The sequence below is a fragment of the Silene latifolia genome, chromosome 5, assembly GCF_048544455.1.
Source record: "Silene latifolia isolate original U9 population chromosome 5, ASM4854445v1, whole genome shotgun sequence".
Taxonomy (NCBI): Eukaryota; Viridiplantae; Streptophyta; class Magnoliopsida; order Caryophyllales; family Caryophyllaceae; genus Silene; species Silene latifolia.
The window spans coordinates 54768295-54785010 of record NC_133530.1 but is presented as its reverse complement, the minus strand read 5'-3'; the positions used below and the strand labels follow the sequence as shown (position 1 = coordinate 54785010).

The window sequence follows — 16716 nt, the reverse complement described above, 5'->3', positions numbered from 1 at the left end:
AAAATTACTAAAATCCAACTTTCAACATGGTATATACAACATGTAGTACTCAATTTCATCATCCAACATGTAGAAAACAATCAAACAAAATTTTTGATTTTGTAACCCTAGAAAATTTCTACCCCCAAATTGGCAATTTCTAGCCTATTTTACAAAGAATTAATCACCAACATTCATGAAAGGAAAGCATGTGAATCATATTACAACAATTTAAAGCAATAATTCGCCCATATGAATCGAAAATTTCAGATTACACAATCATTCTAACAAATTCAATGTAATAAAACATATGGATAAGGGAGAAAATCATACCTTGATTAGATAAAGAAAGTAAAAGAACGAAATTAACAAGCAAATAACCCAACTAATCACCACCAACACTAGAAGAGAGGAGAGTTTTGTGAGAGGTTTATGGCTAGGGTTCGAAATTAAGAAGAAAGAATGAGAAGAATAAGAGGAAATAAGGGTTTTAAGAAACCCGTAAAAGGCTTTGTACTGTAGCCTACTCGATCGAGTGCCTAGGGTACTCGATCGAGTGCCCTCTACTCGATCGAGTAGGTGCTGTTTCGTCGAGTATCTACAGAAAATTTCCACATCCCGACGTCATAGCTTCCTAACTAGATCGAGTGAGGTCTACTCGGTCTAGTAAGCACTCGCACTCGGTCAAGTAAGGTTGAGTACTCGGTCAAAAATACGAGATAAATCGAAGATTCCTGCAAAAACAATATCGCGTGTCGATTCCAAACTAAGTTCGGAATTCGCCACTAATCATTACGCTTGCTCATGTATTACCATTACTACTCAAGCGTATCAAACCGTCTCAACAAATAAGGTTTATGTCATATTACGCTATAACACATTCACCCAACTCGGTTTACCTGCTATCGAGTCATTTATATACACTATTACATTACCATATCACACTTAAACTCATCTTACTACATTACTAGCAAATTCGTGCTCACATCAACATGAAACATATAATTAGCGATAAATCATTATTTCACATGTCGTTCAAATGTATATTCTACATAGTAAATTAAAGCTTAGCATGTTCCAGTTCCAATATAAGCAAATTATTCCACCAAATTAAACACCACGCAAGCGGAAAGTTTCAATCATCGAGCATTGTATACACGCATCATTAATTACCAATTCTCGTACTATATCTCAACACCTCCTTAACTATCAATTTAAAGTAAACACCAACACGTCCACCTTTCATACTACAGCATACACTCCCGCACTTTTACGCATTTCTATTAAATAAACTCTTGTCACGTTTCTCATAATCATCGTACAAGCTCACTAATCATGCCAAATCTTCACTATACACAATCCAAACGCAACCACTATACCCACTTTTGCGTTAGCAAGGACTCGACCACAAATATCTCCGACACAATTAACATACACATTACATACATACACACGGACTCCACATTCCCATACTCTGTGACTGGCTTAAGTACCATGGGGCCAAGATTTTGAAATGAGGGTGCCTACTCACCCAAAATCTAGCATCAGCTGGGGCTCCCATCACACATACACCAGGTTTATTTTATTAGACTCGCTACGTTCATTAAGTTCATTTGTTACAGGTTCCAAAATCGTCGCTCTGATACCACTTTGTAACACCTCCATATCCAGAGGAGCCTTAACTAGGCCTTCCTTAGCATATAAAGGCGTTACCATCTCGGTTGCCTTAGGACAAAGAATAATCAAATGTCGATAAAAGAACGATTATGTTATATTACAAGTGATTTAAAACCAACTGACGATATAAAAGATACAACTCAATGGCCACTCGCTATTACTATCAAATCTCGTGAAGACTCATCCTCGCCTGACTCCGGCTATCAACGACATCAACACCTGCTAAGACAGACTGCTCACCATAAGGGATCACGGCAGACACATAAAACAACAAGACAACCACACAAGGTCAGTATTGAGATAAGACATGACAATACCAACAACTACTATCAAAACAACACAACACAATCAGTCACACACACAATCACACCCACTCCAATCAATCTCCGTCACCGATCGTCCACCGGACCACCCTGCTGGGGGGGACCGTAGCCGTACCCACCAAATCCCCGCTCATCATACCGAGCGATAACCCTGTCCCATTAATGTGCACATCCCATCCCGTGGCGGGTTCCACGGAGGGCGAAACTAGGGCGTGAAGCCACTCCCGCAAGTGACTCCACTCACCGAGAACGCATCTCGAGAACCGAGACAAACAATCACAGCATACCGCAACACAACACAACCAACAAACTGTATATACCGACTGACCACCGTATACATACTGCCACACAAACACAACCACAATACAACCACAATACAACCACAACGACCGACTCACTAGACCATCTACAGCGACTGAGTAGGCGAACCTACCTTTAAGCAACTGCAACCACTCCATGCCAACATACGAAACATCCGGCAATCAAGCAACACCTATAACCATAACACAATCATCTATCACTACCAAGCAAACCCTAACTGCAAAGACAAGGATACGGATGATGATGACGGCATACCTATAAGAAGAAACCCGGCAAAAGACCGCTACCCGACTCAAGTTACGCTCTCCTAAGGCACAAGAACCTTCAAAGGCTTCCATGGAGGTTATATGGTGAAGGGAAGGGAAGGAGGCGACCTAAGGGTCTGAAGAAATGAGGCGGAAATGGTTTGCGGATTTAACAAAACGCGATTATAAACCCTCGCTGAAAACCCGTTACTCGATCGAGTGTCCCACATACTCGATCGAGTGCCACCCTACTCGATCGAGTATCCAAGCTACTCGATCGAGTAGCCTCTACTCTATCGAGTACCACGCATAACTCACAACCCAAGGTAACTTGGCACGCACTTCTAAGGATTATTACCGCTCCCAAGGTCAGTCAACGCTGGTAAAAGGGTCTCTAAAAGGGCGGGTATTACAATAGTAATCTCCATATCGTGAGCTCGAGTGGCTAAATCCTGGAATGTTATTGGCTTGTTGCCTTGGAGGATTTAGACTAGCTCTAGATTCATTCCTTGGATACACATTTCAATAGCAGAAGTCTCCGACAGACGGTCTTTGCACTCGAGGCTTAACGCGTGCCACCTACTGATGTAATCGATAACGGGTTCGTCCTTCCATTGCTTCGTGTTAGTGAGTTCCGTCATGCTTACAATACACATGATACTGTAGAAGCGATTAAGGAACTCCTTTTCCATCTAATCCCAACTATCGATTGACTCGGCGCTTAGATCCGTGTACCAATCAAAAGCTGTTCCCTTCAGAGATCGGATGAATTGCTTGACAAGAAGATCACCATCAGTACCGGCAGTGTTACAAGTTTCAATGAAATGGGCGATATGTTGCTTGGGATTGTCCTTTCCATTAAACTGCTGAAACTTCGGTGGTTGGTAGCCAATAGGCATCCTCAAATAATCAATCCTTTTACTATATGGCTTGACGTAACAGTGCTTGTCAACAGAGTGGAAGTTTCCATCGAACTGACTTTTGAAGGCCTCCGCGATCATCTTTTGGACGTCTTTAGCAGTAAACGACTTATCCTTGTCACGATCATCATCGTTCTCGCTGGCGTAATCACTATCTTCATTATGAAACGACGAACCATGCCGCTTCTCCAACTTTTTCGTCAAGGCGGCAATTTGCTTGGATTTCTCTTTGTTTTCCTTCTGGAGGTCTTCTAGAATAACTTTCATTTTGTTAAGCTGTCAACCATGACGGGTGCCACCATGGAATATGACTGTTGGCTTGACATCTCCTCGTTACGCCTTTGTGGTGACGACGGAGACGAACCAGCGCTACTGTGGCTATCCTCGACGATGAATGGTTCGAACAAAGGGCTAGTGTGAACAGTCATCTCCTCAAAAGTGTCGCACATCATCTCTCGAAATGTTGACGAGACAAACTGAGGGTCGTCGACTCGGATGTGAGAAGATGAACCAAACACAAGATATTCATATGGCCTAGAGTCGCTGGCACCATATGATTCCCTGGAAGCATTGGTGGTGACGTTGGAATTACGGGGTCTCGTAGGCACGGATGTGGAACGGAGTCTCGCTGCAACGGTACGGATGAGGATAGATCTGGTCATGCTCCTTGTAGAAACACCAATGGGCGATCTGTCAAGAGACCCACCGAGACAGGTTGAGCTTTATCGTCATAAGATCTGGCTGTCATCCTCTTTGACATGTCGGAGATCTTCCTGAAGGCCATTAAAACGATTGTTGTGAAACTTGATTGTGCGGAAAAAGAGATGAGTAGTAGAGATGTCCCACCGAGCGTGCTAAATTTGTAACAACAAATTTGCGTTAAATCTGCAAATAAGAGATAAAACACAAATTTGTTGTTACACCCGCACCACTATCCAGCTTTATACACCTCACAATTGTCTTAAAGGATTATTACCCCATGAAGTATAATAACGATAATAAATGGGTGTTTGGTTTTAAGAAAAAAAAAAGTGAATGAAATATGTCCATCCTCTTTGTTGATGCCGAGTTCATAGATATTTGCATTCCCTTCACTCATTTTTCGGAATGAGTTTACTCACCCGTCCTCTCAAATCCATTCCCCCACCTCAAGATATCTCATACCTTTTCCTTTATAATCTTATACATCCACTAACACCTACACCTACCACTAACACCCACTACGAGCACCACTCTCGCCGACACATATTCCATACCTCGTCAGGGACTCCGCCCACCCTCATTGCATCGTCCTCATCAACCCATTTCCCTTCCATCTGAAAGCCTTACTTAACACCCCCCTCCCCCCCTCCCCTCCCCTCCCCCCAAAAAAAAAAAGAAAAAACACAAGCTTAGAGTAGACTTAAAGTTTATGAAGGGATGGTATGACGTCGACGAAGAAGGGAGTAGTGATACAACCGTGTTATAATTTACGGTAACTTATTTTTCAATAATGGTCACATTTGATTATAAAATAATTATAAAATTCCGTCTTATTATTCAGACTAAAATGATCCATGTGAAACAGGATCAACCGGGAAAATTATTGATGAGTGAGCAGCTGGTATCTGGCAAGTGGGTTGGATACACCCTAAAAGACTGCAAAATAAGTCTGTCAAAAAACAAAACCTTGTCTCAGCCTCTCACATAAATCTCTTTGCCGCCTCCATCTCATTTCTCCTCACATACATACCTACTCTCTCTAAATAAAATCCCTCCCCCCCAAAACCCTACTTCTCTTCTTTTCTCGAGGCGCAAAACAAACACACTTTCACACACACCTCCCTCCAATGGCGTCCGAGTTGACTCACCAACATCACGCTCAAATGGCAGCGATTCTCGGTCCCGATCCTACTCACTTCGAGACCTTAATCTCTCACCTCATGTCCACCAACAACGAACAGCGTTCCACCGCCGAGTCACTCTACAACCTCTGCAAACAACATCAACCCGACTCGCTCTCTCTCCAACTCGCTCGTATGACTCAGTCCTCTCCTCATCCCGAGGCCCGCGCTATGTCCGCTATTCTCCTCCGAAAACTCCTCACTCGTGACGACTCGTACATCTACCCTAAACTCGCTGCCGCCACTCAGTCCTCGCTTAAATCTATCTTGCTGTCGTGTATTCAATCGGAGGATACTAAGACGATTTCGCGGAAGTTGTGCGACACCGTTTCGGAACTTGCTGCGACGATTGTGCCGGAAAATCAATGGCCGGAATTGTTACCGTTTATGTTCCAGTGTGTTACTTCGGATAATCCCAAACTTCGAGAGATGGCGCTGTTGATTTTCGCGCAATTGTCGCAGTACATCGGCGACACCCTAATTCCGCACCTCACAACTCTGCATAACGTGTTTTTGCAGTGTTTATCCGGAAGTAGTACCGCCGATGTTCGAATTGCGGCGTTAAGCGCCACGATTAACTTTATTCAGTGTTTAAACACGTCTTCCGACCGCGATAGGTTCCAGGATTTGCTCCCTCCGATGATGCAGACCCTAACCGAAGCGCTAAATTCTGGCCAGGAGGCGACCGCACAAGAAGCGTTGGAGTTGTTGATCGATTTGGCAGGGACAGAGCCGAGATTCTTGCGTAGACAGCTGGTGGATGTGGTTGGTGCAATGCTGCAGATTGCTGAGGCTGAGGCGTTGGAGGAAGGGACACGACATTTGGCGATTGAGTTCGTGATTACCCTGGCGGAGGCAAGGGAGCGGGCTCCAGGAATGATGAGAAAGTTGCCGCAGTTTATTCAGAGGTTGTTTGGCATATTGATGAAATTGTTGCTTGATGTTGAGGATGATCCTGTATGGCATAGTGCAGTTAGTGAGGATGAGGATGCTGGTGAGACGAGTAATTATAGTGTTGCTCAGGAGTGTTTGGATAGGCTAGCAATTTCGTTGGGCGGTAATACTATTGTGCCTGTTGCATCCGAGCTTTTGCCCATTTTCTTGGCTGCTCCTGAGTGGCAGAAGCACCATGCTGCACTCATTTGTTTGGCTCAAATAGCCGAGGGTTGCGCCAAGGTATAAATTTTGGAATATTTTGTGCGTTGCAATGTGAAATATACTCCATTTAAACTCTACTTTACAATGTCTCATTGTCTCTTCAAACATTTGCTGCATCGCTATTTGTTTTAACGCGTGTTCGTGCATTGGAATGTGTTTGATTTTAGTATTTTTTGTGGAATTGCATGGTAATGCGACTTATACTCCAATTTGAACTTTAGTTTGCAGCGTCCCTTCAAAGAATCTCTAAAAAGTTAGTTGTTTCAGTGAGGAGTATTTAATTACTTGTTTGCAGTTGCAGGCTTAAATTGCTACCCAATTTGACTGATGGATGGACTTTTTTTTGTTACGAGTACATTTTTATAAAGATTTTGATAATGTAGACTATGTTATTGATTATAATAGTGCTTAATGTAGCCTAATGATATATATCTTCATGTTAAATTCTCTTTAGCTGGCTTTGTCTTTTGTGTTTTGACGCGTAGACGTGTAGTGCTAGAGTCTGAGTTTTTAGTTATATCTGATTGGGCAGGTGATGATAAAGAACTTGGAGCAAGTGGTGTCTATGGTCTTGAATTCATTCAAAGATCCTCATCCACGTGTACGGTGGGCTGCTATCAACGCGATTGGCCAATTGTCCACAGATTTGGGTCCAGATTTGCAGACACAGTACCACCATCTTGTCGTACCTGCATTAGCCTCAGCTATGGATGATTTTCAAAATCCTCGTGTGCAGGCAAGTTTCAGCTTTTTATTAATTTGATATGTAGAAGATTGGAAGTTGTTGGAGTGTTTATCTGCTACCGAATGCGAAATTATAGACTTCATGTTATTCACATTATTTAACTACACAAACGCGAGCCTTATTTTCTACTCGGTATGATTTTGTAAATAAAGAATAGAGTATAGACTTAGTTTTCTCCTAGTTTCATTTCTTTTGGTTAGATAAACAATGTTATCCCTTGTTTTGTACATATGACTAATGGCCATATGCAGCCTGTTATGATTTGGTATGAGTGGCAGTCTAGGCATGGCCGCATGGTTATGTAGCTGTGCAGTTGTTTGTGCTGGATCCTCATAATTTGAAGACTTTACCAAACCGTATACCAGTTTAGATCTGTTATTGTTTATTTAACTTTTGTTGCCTTTCAGCTGAATTTGGTAACATAAAAGCCTCGTTGTGAATTTTTGTTGTATGGACAATTGCTCTAGTTTATCCATTAGTTCTATATTGAGGTCAATGTAAGCAGTAGGCTATAACGAGGTAAAGGGATAGAGAATTGTACCAATCCACTAGTATACTTTACAATAAGTACATGCAATTTAGTGAGTCATTTTACTATATTTCATAATCTCTCAATGCCAAAGAATAGTAAATATTTTGACTTTATTAAGAAATAAAAATTGGCGAGTAAATTATGGTCTTAGAGAAAACATTTAACTTAATTGGGTGCCAGAATCTGAAAAATTAAGCAGTTATTCAGAAATAGCTTTTTCAGCCCTGCCTTTCAAGAATCTTATTTATTAATACCAAGTTCATTAAGTGTTATTGTCCAAGTGCCGCCTTGAAAGAAAAGCTTTGGTCTTCCACATGAAATTCATAAGCGAACTATTGTGAATGGACCATTAGCTTGCTCAAAGCACTCTTAAAAGATTTAAAGCTGAAGGTCCGTGGAGTATTTTCACAGATTTGTAAAGGCTGAACTGTATGTTCACTAAAGTAAACCTATTTTTAATCAAAATCCTCCTAACATCCTTATTAACTGTGCTATTTTTGACTTCTTTGTTAGGGATGTCAATGGGGCGGGGTGGGTGCGGAGGAGGGGTAACCCGCGCCCGCATCCGCGAACTATAATGCGTACCCACACCCGCCCCGCGACCCGCAGCGGGTTGAACTTTTCAAACCCGTCCCCGCCCCGCGGGGACCCGTAAACCCGCCAAATTACCTATCTCCTCACAAAACAATTTTTAAAAATATAAATCTTGAATCTAAAATATACTAGTCTCGTACTCTTGTACATATTATACAAATAAGTTTCCGCAAAATGGTCTAACATTTAATTAACTAGTACACAAGTTTTTTAAACCACGAAATAGTTTGAGGATTAACGTTTCTTTTTTTTGGGGTTTAGGTTGTTCGGTATTTGGGTAGGTAAGAACTAAAAAGTAGATTGAATTTTTCTAGTTTTATGAAAAAAAATGGTTTAAACTTTTTATCTAAGTTATAAATTTTATTTTTATGTAGTACAAATTTGTCTAGGTTTATGAGTAAGGCGGGTATAAGCGGAGCGGGGACATGCGAGGCGGGGTGGGCGGGGTGGCCGGGTGGGTATGGGGCCGGGTCTCACGTGATACCCACACCCGCCCCACGACCCGCGACGAATGACACTTTTGAAACCCATTCCCGCCCCACGACCCATCAAATCATTACCCGCACCCGCCCCAAGTGAGGCGGATGTGGGGCGAGACCTGCCAAAACCCGCCCCACTGACATCCCTATTCTTTGTCTTTCAGTTCTTCTTTTCAGCTTCATTCCGTATCCCACCACCCTAAGATCTATTCACTTCAGTTATACTTGCATCATCCTAAGATTGGTTCTCATGTTACTATATAAAATTGTTGTTTATCCTAACCCAAATCTCTCTATGCCTCATGCTCTCTATATGCATATGTATATTTACACACACTTGTTATTGATTGTTGGTAATTTATCTTGTCAACAGGCACATGCTGCTTCAGCAGTATTGAACTTCAGTGAAAATTGTACTCCAGAGATATTGACGCCTTACCTAGATGGTATAGTGAGCAAATTGCTTGTCCTCCTGCAGGTATTTTATTTGCAGTTTCAAATTTAATGTCTAGTTCTGCCCTCACATTTTATTACTGGAAACCCATTCCTCTTAATGTAACGAGGAACATTACTTGTCTAACATGCTTTCTGCTTCTGATATATTCAGAATGGAAAGCCAATGGTACAAGAAGGTGCTTTAACTGCTTTAGCATCAGTTGCGGATTCATCACAGGTTCTCATACTTTCCAGTATAGTCAATCTACCAAAGGTAATTCAAGCAGGCAACCTCTGACACTCTGTTTGTAACTGCAGGAGCTTTTTCAGAAGTATTATGATGTTGTTATGCCGTACTTAAAAGCTATACTAGTGAATGCTACCGACAAGGCGAATCGCATGCTTCGTGCAAAGTCCATGGAATGTATTAGCCTGGTTGGAATGGCCGTTGGAAAAGAAAAGTTTAGGGAGGATGCTAAGCAGGTAACATTAAACATCTGTGATCATGTTCTTGCTTTAGTTCGGAGAAGTTAGGTCTTCATGTATATGTATACTCCATTGGGATTCAGGTGAAATGTTGGCTCCGACCAAATTGTGGGCTATATTTTTGAGTCATTCCATTCCGTTAGTTACTGTCTTTATCCTTATAGGTCAGTGCTTGTGCATAGCTAATAGGTTTGTTCGGGCTCTTTGACACTTGTTCTAATTTGCTCTCTATTAATTCAATTGTCTATGGCTGAAATTTTGAATTATCTATGGTTATGCCAGGTCATGGAAGTTCTTATGCAGTTGCAAGGATCACAGATGGAAGCAGATGATCCAACCACTAGTTATATGCTCCAGGTTTGTATCTTAACTTTGGTTGAAAGATTATGAACTTTTTATGGTGATGGTAAAACTTGTAATATCGATATTGATACTGTTTTTTCAGGCATGGGCAAGACTCTGCAAATGCTTAGGGCAGGATTTTTTGCCATACATGAATGTTGTTATGCCACCCTTGCTTCACTCTGCTCAACTCAAGCCTGATGTGACGATTACAAGTGCAGATTCAGATGTTGATATTGACGAATCTGATGATGAGTCGTAAGCTATGCCTATTCCTAAAATTGATTTATGCTTGCCTGTTTTATATCTTCATACATTTGTTCAACCTTTCTGTTTGGTCAAGATGTTGTCTTAGACTCATTTGTCTTTTGCGTATATAGGGGAATGCATGCTAATATTGACAAAATAGAACATATCACAACCTATTGGCAACTCAGATAGATCCCCATTTAAACTTGACTACATTACAAGGGAAAATGACCGCTGCTCGTTCTAGAAAGGTCAAGTTAAATTCCCTAAAATGCATCTTCCTTGATAGTTGTTTTTCTGTTGCAGCATTGAAACTATCACTGTTGGGGACAAAAGGATTGGAATCAAAACGAGCGTTCTAGAGGAGAAAGCTACAGCTTGTAACATGTTATGTTGCTACGCTGATGAGCTGAAAGAAGGTTTCTTTCCATGGATAGACCAGGTTGGCTTATTGGCTTCGTGATGTTTGTCATTTCTGCTAAGCCGAGCAACTAATTTGACTGGTCCCACTAAATTGGTTGATGCGGGGTTGCATACTTGCATTTGTTGAATTTCTTACGTACGTGTCCCAGAGGTTCAGCCAGAATTGATTTGAGATTTGATATATTTTTCAGGTCGCTGGTATATTGGTTCCACTACTAAAATTTTATTTCCATGAAGAAGTCAGAAAGGCGGCAGTTTCAGGTATTGCTGGTTCATTTGCCTAACTAAAGTTGCCTTTACAGTTGAGCTAGACATGTAATGTGGTACTATGCACAGCCATGCCGGAGCTTCTGCGTTCTGCAAAATTAGCTATTGAGAAGGGGCTAGGACAAGGTCGCAATGAGGCATACCTTAAGCAGTTGTCTGACTATATTGTACCTCCTTTGGTGGAGGCTTTAAACAAGGTTATATATCTCTATTTTTATGCATATAGTTGTTTGATCTCTGCATGGATTTTGATTTTAAATTGTAATATCTTGCACTCCTAATATCTGGTATCATGCAGGAACCTGAAGTAGAAATTTGTTCAAGCATGCTGGATGCTTTGAAGGAGTGTATACAGGTACTGTATATTAGCTTATGGAATAAGCATTGAGGTTTCATGACCTTATTTCTATTTAGGCGCATAGGCAGTGCATTTGTTTTTTCTGAGTGGCAATTTTGTCTCATGACATCTGTCCTCCTCTGTTGACTTACTATGTCGCTTTTGTCTTTTATCTTCTATTTTCTCCATCCCAGCGACATTGGTGTGGAAAAGAATGAGCTGGAAAATGGTTGTTGTGATGAGAGGAACATAAAATGGCTTGAAATACAAACCACATGTAAAACTGTAGATTTTTTCGTTTGAGGTCGTGCAGTGACACTCTATTGTCCATATTTCTTCACTTTTGTCCACTTCCGTTTGGCTTGTATGTTTGTCCTTATCGTACTTTCTATCTCCTAAATAGTCCATTTCCATTTTAGCCAAAGTCCTCTTATTCTCTGATTGTGAACTAGATGGAATAGATGAAAATGTCTCACTAAACTAGCTAAGCTTCTTTTTTATTGCGAAGTAACAGTCATTCGAAGGAGTTTTTGACGCAATTTTCATCTTGGGTAATCTGGAAATAACCTCTTTGTGTTGCTAATTCATGGGTAAGGTTGGGTATATTTGAAACAAGACCCCTTGGAGGCACTTGGGTAATGTTGCTGTAGTTCATGCTTTTTGGCCTCAAAATCTTCTGTCTCTAGTATTAGATGATTATTGTGAAGAATGTATACTTAATTTTTCTGAACCCACTGTGTGGAAAGTTTGACTTGTGTGCCTTGCTTTAGGTTGTTGGACCACTCTTGGATGAAAATCAAGTGAGAAGTATAGTGAACGAGATAAAGCACACTATCACAGCAAGCTCATTGAGAAAGGCCGATAGAGCAGAGAGGGCCAAAGCAGAGGATTTTGATGCAGAAGAAGGTGAATTACTTAGTGAGGAAAATGAGCAAGAAGAAGAGCTTTTCGACCAGGTTCTGCCCGCAAAACATAATTTCCCTATATCTTTCACAGTTCTACTTTGTTCCAGCCCTATGTTGATATGGCCAAACCTGCTATAATCTGCTATCGGATATCTTGTTCCAGGTTGGTGATTGTTTGGGCACATTGATCAAAACATTCAAGGCATCATTCTTGCCCTTTTTTGATGAACTCTCTTCGTACCTGACACCCATGTGGGTAAGTCCAGAAGTTTTTCGATGTCTTTTTTGTATGAAGTTACAGTTTTTCTGTGATCCGGTGAACATTTGATTATGTTACTCAGATACGGTAGAGAGGTGTCGTATCTGATCAGATACTTATTGGGGTATCGGACACACAATCTTGAATTTTAGACTACGTGGTGATAACTGATACAGTCAAATACGTGTCTTGACCACTTACTTAGACATGGGATACTCACACCTTACAGTCTTAAAAATGAAATTTAGCCACCTGAATAATTATGTTAAATGTGTTAATTGTTTTCTTTTTTATTGGTCCCTAAATCTAAAACAAAATAAACTACAGTACATTAGAGCAGCTCTTCTTTTTACAATAGAAGACTAAGGCCGTCTTTGGTGATGTCTTTTCATATCCAACCCAAATAAGAACTTAATTTATCACCCAAGAGTCCAAGACCACACTTGTCTAAAAAAAAAAGAGTCCAAGACCCACATGGCCACAACCTACTATCTGAACTGTTCATTTTTTTCATCTCTATATCAACAACCCATCCAGTATTAAAAAGGTTAGAAAAGCATCAGTATTTCAGTAGATTCCTCTATAATTGTGGCCACTTGAACCTGCAAAATCAATTTGGGCCAATAAGATGGAGGGTTGCTAATTTGCTATGTCAGACGTTCTGTGTTGCATAGCCGACAAAGTCGCCCAACTCCTTTGCTTTTATCTTTGATTTTGTTTTTCGTTTCCTCGGCCACAGTGAGAAAATCACCGTTAAAGATTGTCTAAGCTAGTAAGAATAATTGACTGACAAAAGTGGGCGTTGGAAAGTAAGAGCAGGTGAAAGGTTAAAACGACTATCATGCGTCCTATTTAATGAAACCCTACAGCCACTGTGAGCCCTAGTTTTTATTTTGTTAGTAAGGTATTCTCCCGTCTCTCGCTCCTCTTTTCTCTCCAAGTTATTATCCATGGAGTACCTGTTTGTTGCCTATATGTCATCTCTATTCTGCTCACTTTCTCCCTCTCTTCTCCTATCCAATCTCCACAAATTCTGGTTTTAGTACTTCGACGTGTCAGAGTCATGTCCCATTATGTCGTATCTGAGATGTGTCCAGTGTCATGTCCCATGTCGTGTCAAATTGATACGTTTCAATTCACAACTTCCCTATTGACGTCTTCTGTGAGTTAATTTTATAACATTGGTCTTTTCTTTTTTGAATTACTAATCATTGAACATAGCTGTATATAGTTTATCTTGCGTCCCTTAAACAGATTTCAGTCCCATGTCGTGTCAAATCTGGGCGCTGACGACGTATTGGGACTGATTTATGATGGTTTTAAAGATCACCACAAACATAATTTTGATGCGGTATCTGTAACATTTGTGATGCAAAGATAGTTTGCACTCCTTGCATGATAGAGATGTAATTGCCTAGATCACCTCACATTTGATCTCATTGTTAACTATTGTGTTTCAGCGACTTCATTATGTGTGGCTTTTCTTTTTTTAATGCAATCCGTGGTTATGACTTGCTATGTAATACTCCCTCCATTCATGTCCAAATACAACACTTCACTATTTGACACTATTCATGAACAAGGAGAATCTTCGATATTCCTTGCAAAGTTGCAATATATAAGCGCAAGTATAGTCATGTGGGATCTTGTTTGATTCGTCTTCGTAAATACAATTAGAATATCAAATTTTTATATTTTTTATGATGTAAAATTAGAGATATTTCAGTTACAACTTTTGCATTAGCAATTGTGTAAAGTGGAAGTGTTGTATTTGGATATGAATGGAGGGAGTATTTGTTAGGCCGTTACTCATTTTTTTACCGGGATTTGATCTTGTGTTTATTCCACACTCCAACTACACGGCTGGTTATTTAACACAAAATTACCCTGCTAATAACCGAGAAACTATAACCAGTTATCCTTATATGTTCAGCCAAGGCATTCTCTCATTGCATTTTCTCTTTGGCTTTAAAAGTTTATGGGGAATCTGTACTGATGTTTGACTGTTTGTATTTATTTTTCCACGATTTAATATATCACAGCTATCAACCTTCCGCTTACATTTTCGCTTTTCATGTTTTTGGATGGAATAATCACGTGGTTTATTGACACATAGGGCAAGGATAAAACAGCAGAAGAAAGAAGGATTGCTATTTGTATATTTGATGATGTTGTGGAGCATTGTCGCGAATCAGCCCTCAGGTAGACACTCTTAATTTGATAGTTTTGAGATAGAGCTCTTCTCCCTGATTCTGTCTATTTACCATGTATTTTGGTGGTCCAGATACTATGATACGTTCCTTCCTTTCCTTTTGGAAGCCTGCAACGATGAAAATCCTGATGTTCGACAGGTTTTTCTCTAGCTACACCAGTGATTATTTTTCTGCAATCAGAACTTTGTTTAATTTGGTATGCTTTGCTGTTGTCCAGGCAGCTGTTTATGGTCTCGGCGTTTGTGCGGAGCTTGGTGGAGCTGTATTCAAGCCTCTTGTTGGAGGTTTTTATTTCCCTTTTTGTTTATAACTTTATATTGTTGTCTTATTAAACACAATTTTGTTAGCTAACAAATACAAATACTCAATTTTTTTTAGAGAGCCTTTCAAGATTAGATGCTGTATTAAGTCACCCAAACGCTTCACATCCTGACAACGTGATGGCATATGACAATGCTGTTTCTGCTCTTGGCAAAGTTTGCCAATTCCATCGTGATAGCATCGATGCTGCTCAGGTATTTGGATAAAAATGTATATAATAAATTATCCTTTTGACTATTATGTACCTTTAGGTGTTGACTTGCTATTTTCCTTCCGTTGTTGCAGATTGTTCCCATGTGGCTCAATTACTTACCGATTAAAGGCGATCTAATTGAAGCCAAGGTTGTGCATGAACAACTTTGTTCCATGGTCGAGAGGTAATAATCAAATTATGCTGTCCTGGAATTTCGGACCACTCTCCCCTCGTGGTTAAACTTGCGGTGTTTAAGTTCTGCTTATCCATAATATCTTCTTCTGAACTCATTCCCTGGCTTCTCTGCAGGTCAGATGGGGATCTGTTGGGGCCAAATAACCATTATCTGCCTAAAATAGTAGCAGTCTTTGCTGAGGTATATATGCCTTTATGTATTCTGCTGAATTTTGTTAGTTTAGCTTTTGCTGTACTTGTGGCATCACCCATCATTTGATGCAGCATTTAGTTCTAAGGTTAGCTATTTTAATGCCTACTTCAGTAGCTGGATTTGGTGCGCATTAAATTAGCTGTTTCAAGTCACCAAGTCTTCTTATCACCAGTGAGATGCATTTTGCAGATTAAAAACAAGCTTCAGTTCCTGAATTCTTACACGACAAAATGTTTTTGTCTGTCGTGTTTTTTTTTTTTTTGTAACTTGACAGGATTCCAATACTCTTTTTCGATTTATGTCCTTGTTTTCGTCAACATCTTTCCCTTTTAGGATGTTTGTTACCTATCTTTCAATTATCTTTAGGGAATACTTTTATTGTAAATGACCAAACTACCGATCCATTACTTCAAGACCTATTTTCCTCGTGCTTTTAAATTTAGTGCCATTTTCGTAACTCTGCTTCTTGATGTGCTTATTTTTTAATATCCTCGTTCATTGTGGTTGTAGGTCCTATGTGCTGGCAAAGATCTGGCAACAGAGCAAACAGTGAGCCGGATGATTAATTTATTAAGGCAGCTTCAACAAACTCTACCACCGGCCACCCTTGCCTCAACTTGGTCATCACTTCAACCTCAGCAGCAACTTGCCCTCCAGTCCATCCTCTCTCAGTAACATGATTTGCGTATCCTCTCCCAATTTAATGGGGAAGTCTGCTTGTGGTGTGAGATGGTTTGTCGCCTTCTATTTATAATGATTCGTGTCTTGTCATTCATTTCATCCATGTGATCACTTTTTCGGTGCTATGCATGTGTATTAAGGGTCGATGTGGTTTTTTTGGCCGAGTAATGTGAGATTTTGGTGTAAAATGTGTATATCTTGAGCGACATTCATGAACTATGATTCGGTTATTGTTGTCATGCCGATTTATCAAATTATATACTTAAAAATTGAAGGGGTGTAATGTCAACCTTTGGTTTGAAGTGTTCTCTATTGATAGCACTTGAGTAAAGGATTTTGAGCAATTTTGGGCTTCTCGTTC

The 16716-nt window shown here is 40.3% G+C and overlaps 1 protein-coding gene across 1 annotated transcript; it reads left to right on the top strand.

Annotated features, from left to right (window-relative positions):
- Nucleotides 1–5136: 5136 nt before the first annotated feature.
- LOC141657414 (uncharacterized) lies at nt 5137–16716 on the top strand. Its single transcript, XM_074464652.1, has 20 exons — nt 5137–6524; nt 7039–7242; nt 9230–9334; nt 9464–9529; nt 9610–9774; nt 10060–10134; nt 10223–10377; nt 10675–10810; nt 10983–11052; nt 11128–11255; nt 11357–11413; nt 12166–12351; nt 12464–12556; nt 14676–14761; nt 14844–14910; nt 14990–15056; nt 15151–15287; nt 15379–15470; nt 15596–15662; nt 16185–16716. The coding sequence occupies exons 1-20, from the start codon at nt 5295–5297 to the stop codon at nt 16347–16349; spliced, it is 3351 nt and encodes a 1116-aa protein (XP_074320753.1). The 5' UTR covers nt 5137–5294; the 3' UTR covers nt 16350–16716.